Source organism: Teleopsis dalmanni, chromosome 1 (genome assembly GCF_002237135.1).
Source record: "Teleopsis dalmanni isolate 2A chromosome 1, ASM223713v2, whole genome shotgun sequence".
In the NCBI taxonomy this organism is placed as follows: Eukaryota; Metazoa; Arthropoda; class Insecta; order Diptera; family Diopsidae; genus Teleopsis; species Teleopsis dalmanni.
The window spans coordinates 74,934,697-74,949,164 of record NC_051846.1 but is presented as its reverse complement, the minus strand read 5'-3'; the positions used below and the strand labels follow the sequence as shown (position 1 = coordinate 74,949,164).

Genomic DNA, 14,468 nt, shown 5'->3' with positions numbered 1-14,468 from the left:
TTAAATAAAAATAACTATTTAAAACAAATTAAAATAACAAAAAAAAAATTGGCTACACAAAAGTCACACAAACAAAGAGATTCAAATAAAAAAATATTGCTCTTATTAATTTTTAACATAACAATATACAAAGCAAAAAAAGAAAAACAAAAAAACAAATATTTTTGAGATTTATGAGACATAAAGTAAATTGTGCATTCTCGTTTTTATATATAATATTATTAACTAAATACTTAGGAATGTACAAATAAATTATGTCTAATTTTTTTCGAATAATATATTCAATATTCATTACTATAACGACTAAGCTTTAGCTTTTCTGATTTCGAATTTGCAGTCAAATTGGCATTTATTTAAATTTATAAGTTATCTTTTAAGATATTATTAACGTACATGTTACGAAAACTTAAATAATAATAAAAATATATTTAAAATGTACTTTTTTACAAAAATTTAATATCAAAGTATTGTTCTCCATGATGAAATGTTGAGGTGTTAGAATATGTTTTCTATTTAGACATCTAATTCCTCTAAAGTACGTGAAAGACGATTGTTATCGATACGCCTACGCTGACTACGTCGTACGGCATCAGCCCTTCGATAAGGTTCGATTTTCAGACCCAATAAAATATCTTCGAGAGCGCCATTGTAAACTTCATCCTGTTGCAGTAGTTTCTTTTCGCGTACAGAATTTGCTTTTGTTTTCAATTCATTGATGACTGCATCCTGTAAGGACAGCGCGCATGTATTTGGTAACTGTATTGTTGTTGTATGTGTAGTTATATATCAATAAATATGTTTGTTAAGTTATAAGAAATAAACGCCATCACCCGATAATAAAAATTTTAAATAGAAAAAGAAAATTAATTTTTTTTTTATTTTATATATTGTAAATATATAAAAATATTTAAATGAAATTTTAGTTTGAAATGAAATTATGGTATCGTTGCATAACTTTGGAAATCTTCGTAGCTTTAGTGCATTTGTTAATGGGAAATAATCAATTCAATAACAGAAATTTGGAAAAACAAGGAAAATAAAATAAGTATATACATATGTAAATTTTTGAAAATATTTTTATTCAATATGAATTTTGTGATACCGCTTATGATGAAAATGAAATGCCGAAATTAGATGAAGTTTTCAGAGCTATAAGTTTATTCTTGAAAAGTTAAAGAAACGAACTACTATATAGTTGTTTATAATTAGAATAAACTTAAGAATTATTCACCAGCTTTGCTGTTATTATGAATTATGTTAAATCATTCTACTTTGAAAAATGTTAGATACCCGCGTCCAGGTATTGTCATTAGGCAACACACTGTGGGCATAACCCTGAGTCTATAACCATTAAAATGTATATGGAACCATGATAGTGACGAAGCTCCAGTTAGTAGATAACTGGAGGTTCGGACACATGAATAATGTAATCTAAAAATAAAGAAATAACTTTATAGATATTATTAGTCATTAAAAACTAATAGAGTGAAAAGGAGTCATAAATAATTTTAATTCTTAATTGGTTGTCTGTTTAAAGTCCACTTTCTCTAAATAGTGTGGTCGTTATTCAAAAAATTTTTGTGCATTTTTTGAAAGAAGAAGTTTTTATATATGTATACTAATTTATATTGATATTTTCTATATAGAAATTACCAACACTTTCAAGTTTTTTTGACTTCTTCTTTATGGCAGGATTTTATAATAACTATTATGAAACTATAACAATTTATATAAAAATTAATAACTGAATATAAAAAAACAGTTCCAATACTTCATGTTATCATATTAAGTAAAAATTATTGGATTATTTTCTTCCGTATTTTATTTATTTAAAAGAATTGGACTAACTTTATTTGAAAATGGCTTGAAATAAAATATGGCCACCCCGATAGTAGAAATGTATGGTAAAACAGAGGTATTGTATAAATATGTTATTGACATAATATGTACTCGATAAATATAAAATAATATAAAAATCCACTCCTTAGGATCATAAGGGGTATTATGTATAATATTATATGTGGACGAAAATATGTCGAACTATAGCTGTTCGTGAGACTGTGTCCATTAATGAAGTATAGTATGTACTATTATGTACTATTTGCTGAAATCATTTTTATAGCTTCTGTAACTAATTATTTAACTAACTTTTTTCTTTAGTATAATGTAAGTGATATATATAAATTTTTTTTCTTCGTATAAATTCTTATTCTATAATTTTGCATTAAAATGCAAATTAAAAAAATAACTTTTCTTTTAAAAAAAAAAAAATTTTTTTTAAAAAATATCTTAAAATATATATTAGTTACAACTCCAAGCAAGTACAGAATTATTAGTAATAAGTTTATGTTAAAATAGTGGTCAATATAAAATCAGTCTTTTGTAAACAACCTTTTGTTAGATAGAAAAAAAATGTTTAATATAAAGCCCAAAATAAATAAATAGTAATTGATTTTGGAATAAAAAAAAAATATTGTTATCGATAAATAAAAATTAAAGAAGTATTACAACAAAGGACAATAACAACAACAAAAGGAGTCAAGAAAACAACACAATTTTTTAATTTATAAAATATATATATATATATTATTAACTTTTGTTAGGCACTTACACTTTAGACGACAGTCCCAATTGCTTGAAATGATTGCAAAGGGTAGTATGCTGTGTATAAATTGATGAGTTTTAAAGGCACTTGTGAATGAATAAATTTTGTTGTTGTTTTTCTTGGCAGTCTTTGGTTTAAATGTATGTGTGTTAAGTGTGTTTTTTTTGTTTTTAAATTAATATGTGGTTTGTATTATATACAATTTTAAAATTAATTAATGTTGTGCGTTTCTCTATTTTTATATATAATTTATTTAATTTTGAAAACGAAAAGTACGACACAACAAAATTTAGTAAAATATATTCTTGCTTCCATTATTTACTGTCCATTTATTTACATTATTTACTTGTGCAAAGGGGTTTGAGTTTTCAGTCAGAATTAAAGAGCGCTTTATGAAGTAAACTGCTTTCCATAGTTACGCAACCCAATTTCTATGTAGACATTTTGCATATTCCAACATAAAATTATCATTTATTGTACATTTTTATTTTCATACCGCAAAACAAAAGCACACACACCGAAAAATATACAATAATTTTATTATTAATTGCGATGAAGTATGAAGATGAAAGTAAAAGTTTGTTTTAAAAACAAAAAAATAACCAAATATAGACATAAACATTATTTCCAACAATTTTACCTGCTGTTTCTTTTGGTTCATTTTATTGCGTAATATGACCTGCTCATTCTCTTTTTTCGAAGCAGCGGCTATTTCGATTCTTCTTCTTTGTTCGTTCTCTTGATCGTGTACCTAAAAATATGATTATGATTAAATGGATTAACTCTTCTTAAGCTGATAACGGTTCATTAGCCTAATTTAAAGTATATATTAAAACTACTAAATATACCAATAAATTGCATAAAGTACAAAGTTTGTGTGATATACCACCAACCTTAAATGCTCGTGCAAACCGTACAATCAGTGCGAAAAAGGCTGCTGCCTCAGTATTACGTGAAGATTCACCGAAATATTCAACGCATTCTTTAAATGCATCCTGTGCATTCTTCAACTCGCATTTCACTTTCTTCAACTTATCTTCAGAGTTATTAAGGAAGTCCCGCAAAATGTGAGTTTGAGCACCTTTTACTCTGAGTTCAGCTTCTTTCTTTACTTGTTCCATACCTTTCTCCAAGTCATGTACATCTGTTATAATGTTTTCAAGTGAAACTTGTGATGCTTTGTCAGTGCTATACAGCTCAGTATCAAAACTTAAGAGATCAGGGAATTTTTGCCGAATTGTACTAACAATATAATGAAGTAAAGAGGAACGCTTATCAGTTGATTTCGTGTCAACTAATGTATCAAGGGATTGCAATTTAAATCCATATGCTGGACCGCGTTTACTGCTATTGAGGTAGTTTCCAAATGCTAATACAATTTCTAAAATTTCTTTAAATTTACGAGACTGTTTCACTGAATTTGCAGCAGTATAAATTGACAAAATTTGCTAAAAACAATATAAAGAAAAAACTTAATAATTTTATCACTTCTATGTGTTAAATAGAATACCAACCGGACTAATTAAATGTATACTGTCAAAGAAATTGCCCATGTAGTTCATTATGGATAATTTGGATGAAATACGTTCGACACGCGAAAACTGCAGCATAAATTTATCTTCTTCAGTTAGTAGATTTTGGTCCTTTCGCTCAACAATATATTCTTTATATAACTTGACTTCTACATCTGTTGGGACCATTTTTTGTAATAATTCAACGTTCTCCAAAGATAACTTTTTCAAATCCAAACTGTGTATAGCCGCTATAACCTCATCAATGGGCATGTCCAATTTTCGTCGAGAGATTGCTAAACATAAATTATAACATTCTTCTTATTAACATATATTCTTATTAACATTATATTATGTTATTTACCAATATTTCGTAATCTCGTGTGTTCGAGCAGTGACACATGATCCGGTTTCTTGAAACGTTTGCTTGGATACGATTGTAAACCATCTACCTCTGATTTGTTACCATTTGACAAAGAACCTCCAATGCCTATTTTAAAGCGTTCTTCGAATTCAATGAAGTCGATGTATTTAAATAACTTTTCATCATCCAATTCATTAAATATTGTACCTCGTACCTACAAAAAATAAAAAAAAAAAATTATATTCGAATTTCAATGTAAGCATTCCAATCCAATTTTAGTTAATTTCCTAGCAATATCCTTTTCATTAAACCTATTCGTATCTATTTTCTTTTTCATACCTCAATTTATTAACTTACCTGATTTGGTTTCAGCGGAATCCAATTTACTGTTGGCAGCTTGTATTTTGTGGGCACTTTTCGTTTAATCGTCATAGCTCCATCAGGTGCCGGCATAAATCCTGCTACTGGTGGTGGTGGTGGTTGGAATGAATGTAAAACAGCATTGGCTTGTGCGGGCAAACGGTTTTGTAAACCGCCATTAACCTGACTTCCTGGGTACTGCATTAAACCATTCATCAAGTCACCTGCACCAGGCATGCATGGTGGTGGTGGTGGCACAGGCGGTGCTGGCGGAGGTGGTGGTGGTGGTGGCGGTGGAGCCATTGCAGTTGGCGAATTTGCTGCCGATAAAGGTGGTGGAGGCGGTGGTAATGTTGGACTGTTGCTTGGTGATGTAGCATTTCCATTTACCTGTGGACCATCGCCATTTGAGCGTGGCAATGAGCGTGTTAAGGTTTGTAATTCTAAATTTTTACTTTGTAAAAGTGAATCACGTTTTTTCAGTTCTTGCTCATTTTGCTTCAGAATACGCCTTAATGTTGTAACCTCTTCATCGAATTTTAGCTTCGTTGCCAACAGTTCTTCTCGTTCAACTTTTAAAGTGAGTGCTTCATTCTCTAACTCTGCTAATTTATACATTAACTCTGAATTACGATCAACTTCACGTTCTAATTGATCTTCAAGTTCTTGTACACGTTCTAAAGCAGCTGTTTTTGTTTCTGAATCCTCCATCAAAGCTGCTACATCGAAGACATTATCAAGGTAAGCAGAAATTTGTACCTTTAGTTCTTCAGATTCAGTCATACGCAGTTTCTCCAAATATTTATCTAATCCTAACGCAGTAAATTCGTACTGCAAATGAACGCGGTAATTCATATCCTCCACCGAATGCACTACAATATTCATAAATTGCATGCAAGCCACCATAAAATCAATGTTAAAAGCTTCAAAATTCATAAAATATTCCATTAGGGTTTGGAAACGTCGTTTCTCCTGGCAGACAACTTTGAAATTGTCAAAGGAGGAAAGTATGATTTCATGTCCACCTTTCACCAAACATATTGCAGCTAATAGTTCTAGTACCAATGCTTTTGTACGTAAAGATTTATGTATTAAACTTAGAGCTATACAATTAATAGCTTCGCGATGCTGTATCACCATGTTGAAGCCATATTTGTTGTTCATTATAGCGCGTAAACACATTATACAAACATGTATATCATCTGTCGACGCACCCATATTCAATTTAGCAATGTGGCGTGAACGGCGTTTAATGCTTGGACTATCCAGTACCTCGGCCAGCGAGGGACGTAAAAATCCATTATTCAAGCTTGTGTGTGTAGCAAGCGAAGATTGTTGTCTTGTTGAGTCTAATAAACTGGAATTTCCCATTGTATTATTACTACAACCTCCACCACCTAGAGATGTACTTCCAGCATCGTTTGGTGTGCCACCAATTCCACTGCCCATACTATTCGTCATATTCAGCCTTTCTTCCGATTCTGACAAAGCTTCTTGCACTCGCTGTTCGTGGCGCATCATTTGTAGACGAAAACTTAAATAATCAACGAGAGCATCTAGTCCTTGATTCGTTTCATCCAAAAACTCCTTAACCCATTCTATATGATTTGTGCGTAATGATATTTCCAAATCACGTAACACCTGAGTGGATGTGGATTCACCAACCATTTTTCGTTTCTGACAAAAAAAGTAGAGGAAGAAAAGCTGTAAGTGTTGGTTTAGGTATTGGGAAAGGATGTTATTGGATATGAGGAAATTTTTTAATACATATATTAAAGGAATTTATGTATGGATCAGAGGAGTAGTACAGATTGAGGAATAGTGTAGAGTGAGGAAATGTCGGTGTGGGTCAGTATGGAGAAGTGTGCAACAAGTTTACAAAACAAAAAGTTTTTCGAAAAATATTTGTTTGTTATGATTAAGTGCAAAAGACCCAAAAAGGAAAAACAAGTTATAAAAGGAAAAAAGAAGACAAGAAAGAGAAAAAAGAACAGAAAAATAAACAAAAAATGTAAGTGTAAGTGTGTGAGTAGAATTGAAAATTTGCATTAATAAACAAAATTTTATATTTGAACTTTTAAATTTAACCATGTAGTAGTAGGTTGGTTAATGAGTTTTAAGCAAAAGTTTCAAACGGAATAAATAATCAAAATTAAAAATTAAAAATATATTTAGTAAGAATACAAAGTGCCAATTGTCAGAAGAAAATAAAGAAAAGCACCAATCAGATAAGTAAATTAACACATTTCGGGGATTCTTTATTTTAATGTGTAAATAATTTTATAATTGTATGGAAAAATAATTTACACATTACATTTTCAAATTCAAATTAAAACTATATTACATAAAGTTTGTTAAAAACAATAACAATTTGTTCTTCAAATTCAGTTGATTTAAAACAAAAATTATTTATGTACTTTAGGAAATAAAATAAGGAGGATTCAAAAAAACAAGCATTTTAATAATGAACTGCTACTCTTTAAACCAACTGCAACTACTTTCAAAATTTATTATCTTTACTATATTTAACAAGATATCTTCATATATACTTACTCTATGACTACGTGATGCTTTGGGATCTAGGTAAGTACGTAGTTTGTTCAAATAATGCGATGGTGGATCCTTCGCCTGTACCCTTTCCTACAAAGACAAAAGAAAATAAAAAATGTTATTAGTAAGTAATTAATATATGATAATGGTTATATTCTGTCAAAAAAATAAATAAAATAATCTTTAAATAAATCGTATAATTTTTACATTTTCTATTTATATATTTATTTGTCCCTTTCCATCTAATCTGCGCTTTTTCCAATCTTCGAAAAAAAATTTTTAGTGCCGTTCGATTTAATCATTTCCTACTTAAGAATTTAGGAAATGGTATCAGTCGTTTGAAAACAGTTACCTTAAATGTAATTAAATTACCAAAATAAAGAAAGTCATCCGGGGCCATTTCTAACAAATACGCTAGTAAGTTAATGGTATTCCCTATATATACTCATAGATCTTCATAGCTTAAGGAAATTTTTTTTTTACAGGTGGTCAATTTCAACGTTTTATTCTTTACTTTTGTGTGAGTTGTTAATGATAATGTTTTATTCGCATATCTGGCAGTAATGTTAATGTGATTTTCACAGAATAACACTTTACTTATTGTTGAAAATAAAACCCAATTATTTCAAGGTATCATCTTCTTATCCTATGTGAGAGTTATGTATTGTATTGATTACGTTTCCTAATGATGAATATCGTTTTTGTTTTCTCCTGATTAATATGAGTATGTATTTCAGATTTTTTACTAATGCAGTCCACTATGTATGACTATCGCCAGAGCAGAAAAAAGGATTATAGACCGACAAGTTTACAGTCCAGCACTCTTCCAAATCATGTGAAAAGCATACAGTTTACGATAACGAAATGGTGTTGTATTCAAGTCAAGAGTTTTGTATGCTTTGTAATCAAGTATTCTGAATAGTGTTGTGGAATATTTTTAATTGGCAATTCCTGTTGAAAAGTTGTTGGAAATGCTAATATGAAATTGATGAGATAGAATTTATGGACAGTTTTTGAGTAGTCATGGTGAAGAATATAAAATTAATGCACCAATTTTAGCAGTTTTGTGTTATTTTACTAAATTGATAATGAGCATTTTGAAATTCAGTATCATTCCGTCAGAATGGTTCCCCCACAGTTGGAATATTTTTTTTGATTATATCGAGACACTTAATCCAAAAATTAGAATAGTGGTCAATAATAGTCCTTCCAGCTTAAAAGAAATAAGCTTATCAATTTCACAATTCCGTTTTTTCATTTTTTTAATCATGATCAGTCTTTAATTACAGTACAAATAACAAATTTTCAGAACTTATATTTTTCACAAAATATAAAAATATTATTATATTAATAATATTTTAAATACGTTATTTTACGTATTATGTGTAGACTTTTGCAGTTCGATAGTCCCGTTAAAAGAACTAGAAGACATTATGGTAGTTCTTAGTAGTTTGTTCAAAACTTTTAAGTTTCTCAATTTCTAAGTCAAATTTTTTGTAATTAAGTAGGTAATTTGTAATTAGTACCTAAATGAAGGTCTTGCAGAACCTATATAACAGCACAACTATCTAAAAAACATTGGGAAATATTCTTGTTGCATATTCTTGAATTTAACTATATGACCGCCTGAATGAATTCACGAACACGAATTATTGAACTCATTAATTGCTATAAGCTAAATTTTTCAAATTTTAGTTAAAGAAGATATATAGGCATATACAAATAAATAAGAATTAAAGTCGTCTACTTGAAAAAGATTATAAATTGTTAAGCAAACATCATTTAGTGGGTAGAATTTACAATAACTGATTCAATTTTATATATACTGAATATAGAATATGAATATGGAATAATCAGTAATATTTTTATATATTGTATATATAATATAAAGCAAGTTAAATGAAGTTCATATGATGAAATGAATTGCAAAGTAAGATTAACATTTTTTTGTATCTACAAAATTTCTTTTTCTTTTTGACTCATTAGCATTTATTTATCAACGCACAATGCGATAAAGTTCAACGAATCAGTGCAGCAGTGATGGTTGCATTTGAAAAGATATTGCGAAAAAATATATTAAGTTGTGCCTTCATTGTTCTCAGCGTTGTGCTTTACTACTTTTTATTCCGATAAATACTCGTAGTTCTTTGTTCTTTAAAACTTCTTTGATATGTCGTCTTTTTTTTTGCTTCCTAGATAGGCGCGATTGCTAAATTATGGAAATCTCATTTCCTTTTGATCTTTTGACACAGTTTTTTTTTATTTAATTATATGAAGTTGAACTGCAAGTGCTTGATTTTATATGAAGATTTGCAAGAATTATTTTTATTAAAAACTATCCTAGCAATTTACTCTTTTCATTTCATGCAATTATATATCATTATTTTTAATATTTTTCAAACTAAAGTTTTTTTTTTTTTAAAGAAAGTACTAATCGTAGTACAACGTTTCTTGTAGTAGACACTTTTTTATTTAATAGAACGGTTATCAAGCTCTTCATAATTACCCTAAAAGCTAATGCAAGTTATGCATTATCTGAGCAATAAAATTTTCAGTAAAAAATATGTGTTTTAAATATAACACATAAAACATAATATAAATATGTTTTATTAACAGAAATATTAACGAGTTATTCTAGTTATTCAACTAGATTTTCGATGACTGTATTAACTTCTAAAACAGAGATTCTAATCTTTTAGATTGTGCTAATAACCACCTTCAAGGCATTAGTTGTAAAGGTATTCGAAGACAACATTATACGCGGGCATATTCACCACGATTCTAGTTTTGAAAGCAAACATTGAGTTTGTCATTCTTAAGATATAGTCTCATATATTCCGAAAAATTTATTAAAAAGTGTTTCCACACTTACCTATTAAAAAAAATATCCTATAGAATATATAAAAGATACTTTCATCAGAAGTAATGTACATTTTTTTGATATGATGATTTTTAATTATTAACTATTAAACAAGAGAAATTATGAATTTAAATAGAGTTCTTACGCAAGATCACAAGACTTATTTGATCCAATTGAAGAAGAAACACACCAGTCAGCTGCTTTAACTAAAGTGGAACTTCAATCCATATGTAATGCATTTAGATACAAAATAATAATTCCAAAAAAAAATATGAAAACAAAACGTTAAAAAAGAGCAATAATAGAATACATGAAAACATAAGTATGTTAAAAAACAAAAATAATGGAATAACATAGGACAATATGCGGAATGACGATCTACAATAATGTAAATAACTTGTATTCAGTCTCGTCAAGTCTCGCCATTAAGGGGAAGATTTTATTATTCATATGTCCGAACCTCCAGTTATATCCTAAGTCAAGTTTCATCACTATTATGGCTCCAAACCATTTTCATGGTTATAGACCCATGTCCATAGTGTATTGCCTTATGACAATACTTTACCATACCATGTTGAAGGCTAGTCATGGCGGTACGTTAGTAAGAAAAAGGTGTATACTAAGCCCTGCAGTTATGTCTATGTTATATATCATGTCATAGCATACCTTACCCCCAAACGTAAAATTGATAAATATATATATGAATATATAATTTATAATATATAAATATATAATATATGAATATATAATATATGAATATATAATATATGAATATATAATATATGAATATATAATATATGAATATATTTTAAAAATAAAAAGTACATAAACATAAATTTATAACAATAAGGATAATCACTGTAAATTTCATTATTCATGTGTCCGAAATCTGAATTTGTATATGTGGTTCATATAAACCATAGATACACAATATTGCATCTAGTTTAATACCTTCGATTTCATCTTACAAATGGGCTTATGAGACACTGTTCCTGTGTTTTTTTTCTACTGAACATTGTTAAAATTTAACATTTCTATTACTTAACAAAAATTTTGACACTTTTATGAAACTATGTAAAGTATGTGCTAATAAACTTTGATATATATATCTCACTTATATATAATATTTTGATAATACATATTTTTGTCTAAAGAATACATATTAAAGAAAATAAATCTTATAAACTCTTGTTGTTAGGTAAAAAATATACTTAATAAATTGTTAAAAGATAGATATGTTAAAATTGATATTATAACTTTGTCTATTAAAGTTTAAATACTAACAATCAAACTATAAACTTCCTTTCGCAACAACCAAATGTTCGCTTCATCAAGCAAAAAATATAAATGTTACATAAAATAATTTTTATCATATCGTTGAAAAGTACCATGTAGGTTATGATAAAAATAACACTCCTAGTTGCATGTAATCCATCAAACTTAATGAGTTTAAAATACTTATGATGATGCAGATAAAAAAATTCATTTTAAACAACATCATATTAACTGGTCAACCCATGTCCGCCATATCATAATGATATTACGAGTAAAAACATTTACCAAGCGTTTTAATATAAAATGTGTCACACTTTCATATATAAAAACAAAAAATTTTTAATGCTATAAAAACATATATCTGAATGCTATTAAATAAATTAGAACTATTATAAATTAAAAAAAATTTTAAATAAATTAAAATAAAGACAACTAGGATGAAGAAATTTTCTTCTTTAGTGAGGCGTGATTGAAAATGTAAACACAGAATTTCTTACAGAAAATTTAATAAAATTTGTACTATAACGGAAAGACATATTCGTTTCGTCTTCACCAAATCGAATATAATGTATTCACCCCAGTGTTTGAATATTTTTCGCTCTATAAATGCTGAGCTAAGACTATCAACGAAAGACTATTAATGAAAGCGACAACCGTAAACACCTTGAATCTGAACGCAAACATTACTACAAAAACAACTGCAATTGTTAACAATGTTAAAAGTGTGTTTACTAAACTATGCAACTGTAACCGTTTTATTGTTACTTTCAACGTAAATGTTGTTGTAATTATTGTAATTATAATTGTTGACCCAGTTCCATTAAAACAAAATATGAAATGCACTTCTCATTCATACAATATATAAACAACATTGTGCTAAGCAATTTGCCCAATTAGAAGAACATAAATAATATAAAAAAAATTTTAAAAAAAAAATTTAGAATAAAATGTATAGTTATTTTGCAAATTAATAGAGCTATTAACTACATTTCTTATTTTAGAATGTATATGTAAGTATATAAAAATTACAAGTAGACTAAAAATAAAAAATAATGCAGATTAAAAGGTCTCATCTTATGAAATGTAAAATAAAAAATAAAAAATTATTAATTAAATAATTAAATTAATTAAAAAATAAAATAAACTACAGCGAAACAAACGTATATATTATATCAAGATATACGTTTCATCTTATGAAATGTAATATAAAAAATAAAAAATTATTAATTAATTAAAAAATTAAATACGAAAAAAAAAATAAAAATTATTTTGAGATGAATGAAAAAAATTTTATTTTAAAAAAATTTAACAACTAATATTTCAATCTATTTATGCAATAATTCTTCTTCTTTATTTATAATCTCGTTTTCGAATATTGGTGATCACATAACATTATAAATAAATTTTAAAATACATTGCATTTTTTATCATTTTAAAGACATCAAAATACAATGTTAACATAAATATAAGTTTTAATAAACACAAAGTTATAAATTTTTGACTAATTTTATATATTCATTAGTATTTTTGGCTGCATCTATAATGTGATCAACATTTTTTAACCCGGTCTGTTGTCTAATAATTCTTAAGCATGAAAATTGATGCCCGATTCCCCGTTTTCCTTTAATTTGGGCCTTGTATGATTAATTTTACCAGTTCGTACTGGTAGGATTTCTCATAACATACCCTTAGTTAGATGTTTTCCTTATTTTTATAGTTGTTAGTAACTCCCTATTACAATGCATTGTTTTCAATAACTCATTGTTGGAAACATGATCTGCCCATAATATTTTTAAAAATCTTCAAAAGACCCATAATTCAAATGACTTAAGCTTGTTGATATCTCCTGTGTTTAAAATCTAGGTTTTGATCGCTTAAAAAAGTGTTGACCAAACAGCATTTTAGAAAACGAATTTTAGTATTTATATGGAGATCATGACTAGTAAGTACTTTTTTTTTATTTGAGAAAAGTATAACGTGCTATTTGTATTCGGCATTTATTTATTTGTTTCTTAAACTTTAAAGCAAAGCACCCTGTATACAGTTTACATGGACCATGTCATTAGGCATTGCCTGCAATTTGAAATTTGGTCACAGTGATGAGACTTTCTATGACTTGTCACATTGGTCAGTTATAAATGACAGAACTTGAGCTTTTAGGTACAGTAAATATGTGCACGTACGTGTAGCAAATATGTATGTATATGTGAATATGCTTACTCATAATCTTTTTAAACAATCAAAGAATATCAAAAAAGTAATAGTGGTGACTATTCGTTATATAAAAAATAATGGTGTTCTGCATAACATGGTATCTACCGTCTTTGTCGCTGTTATGCAAATATTCTTACCAACTTTTCTTTATAGTAGAAGAAGTGTATACAGAAATATATATACAGATAAAACAAAAACTAAATATTTTCACATTTTAATAATAATATGGTTTCCAAATTAAAGATTGAAATGAGAACAACTCTTCAGAAAAAAAAAAATTTCAAGTTATATTTAAAGAAATTAATCACTAATTTTAAAAATGGTCTGGGACACGAGGGGGATTGTTTTTAGTGTGGGCAAACCGGACATAACACTATTGTAATGGCATGGTGACTATGCGTTAGAAAAAATTCTGGATTAATATTCCAGGTTCTGATCGTATTAAAGCTATATTCACAAATTTGATATAAAAATAAAATATATAAATAAGGCTTAACACTATATACGAGTATAAGATCTTAATTGTAAATTCTGAAAAATTAAGCATAGAAAAAAAATCCAGATAAAAGTGATATGATGTACAATATGTTGGGTGGTTTCCGCTACATAAATTGAAATAGCTTGATTATCTTGCGCACTTCATGCAATTCAAGACTATGTAGTTGGCAAAAAAATATATAAAAGCATATTGAAATAGCTAAACGTATTTGATATAAATCATCTGTCAAT

The 14,468-nt window shown here is 28.0% G+C and overlaps 1 protein-coding gene across 5 annotated transcripts in view; it reads right to left on the bottom strand.

The window, feature by feature from the left end:
- Positions 1 to 259: 259 nt before the first annotated feature.
- Positions 260 to 14,468, bottom strand: part of LOC119670359 (formin-like protein) — a 66,879-nt gene continuing 52,670 nt past the window's right edge. The window contains exons 3-9 of one of the 5 annotated variants that reach the window (XM_038080611.1): positions 7,394 to 7,480; positions 4,838 to 6,544; positions 4,481 to 4,694; positions 4,120 to 4,412; positions 3,499 to 4,053; positions 3,246 to 3,356; positions 260 to 756 (exon numbers count right to left, since the gene is read on the bottom strand). In XM_038080611.1, the coding sequence (XP_037936539.1) occupies positions 514 to 756; positions 3,246 to 3,356; positions 3,499 to 4,053; positions 4,120 to 4,412; positions 4,481 to 4,694; positions 4,838 to 6,544; positions 7,394 to 7,480 (3,210 nt within the window). In that variant the 3' untranslated portion in view covers positions 260 to 513. Of the gene's footprint in view, positions 757 to 2,883; positions 3,037 to 3,245; positions 3,357 to 3,498; positions 4,054 to 4,119; positions 4,413 to 4,480; positions 4,695 to 4,837; positions 6,545 to 7,393; positions 7,481 to 14,468 lie in introns of those variants that run through there. The other 4 variants (XM_038080619.1, XM_038080594.1, XM_038080628.1 and 1 more) reach the window with 4 other exon arrangements.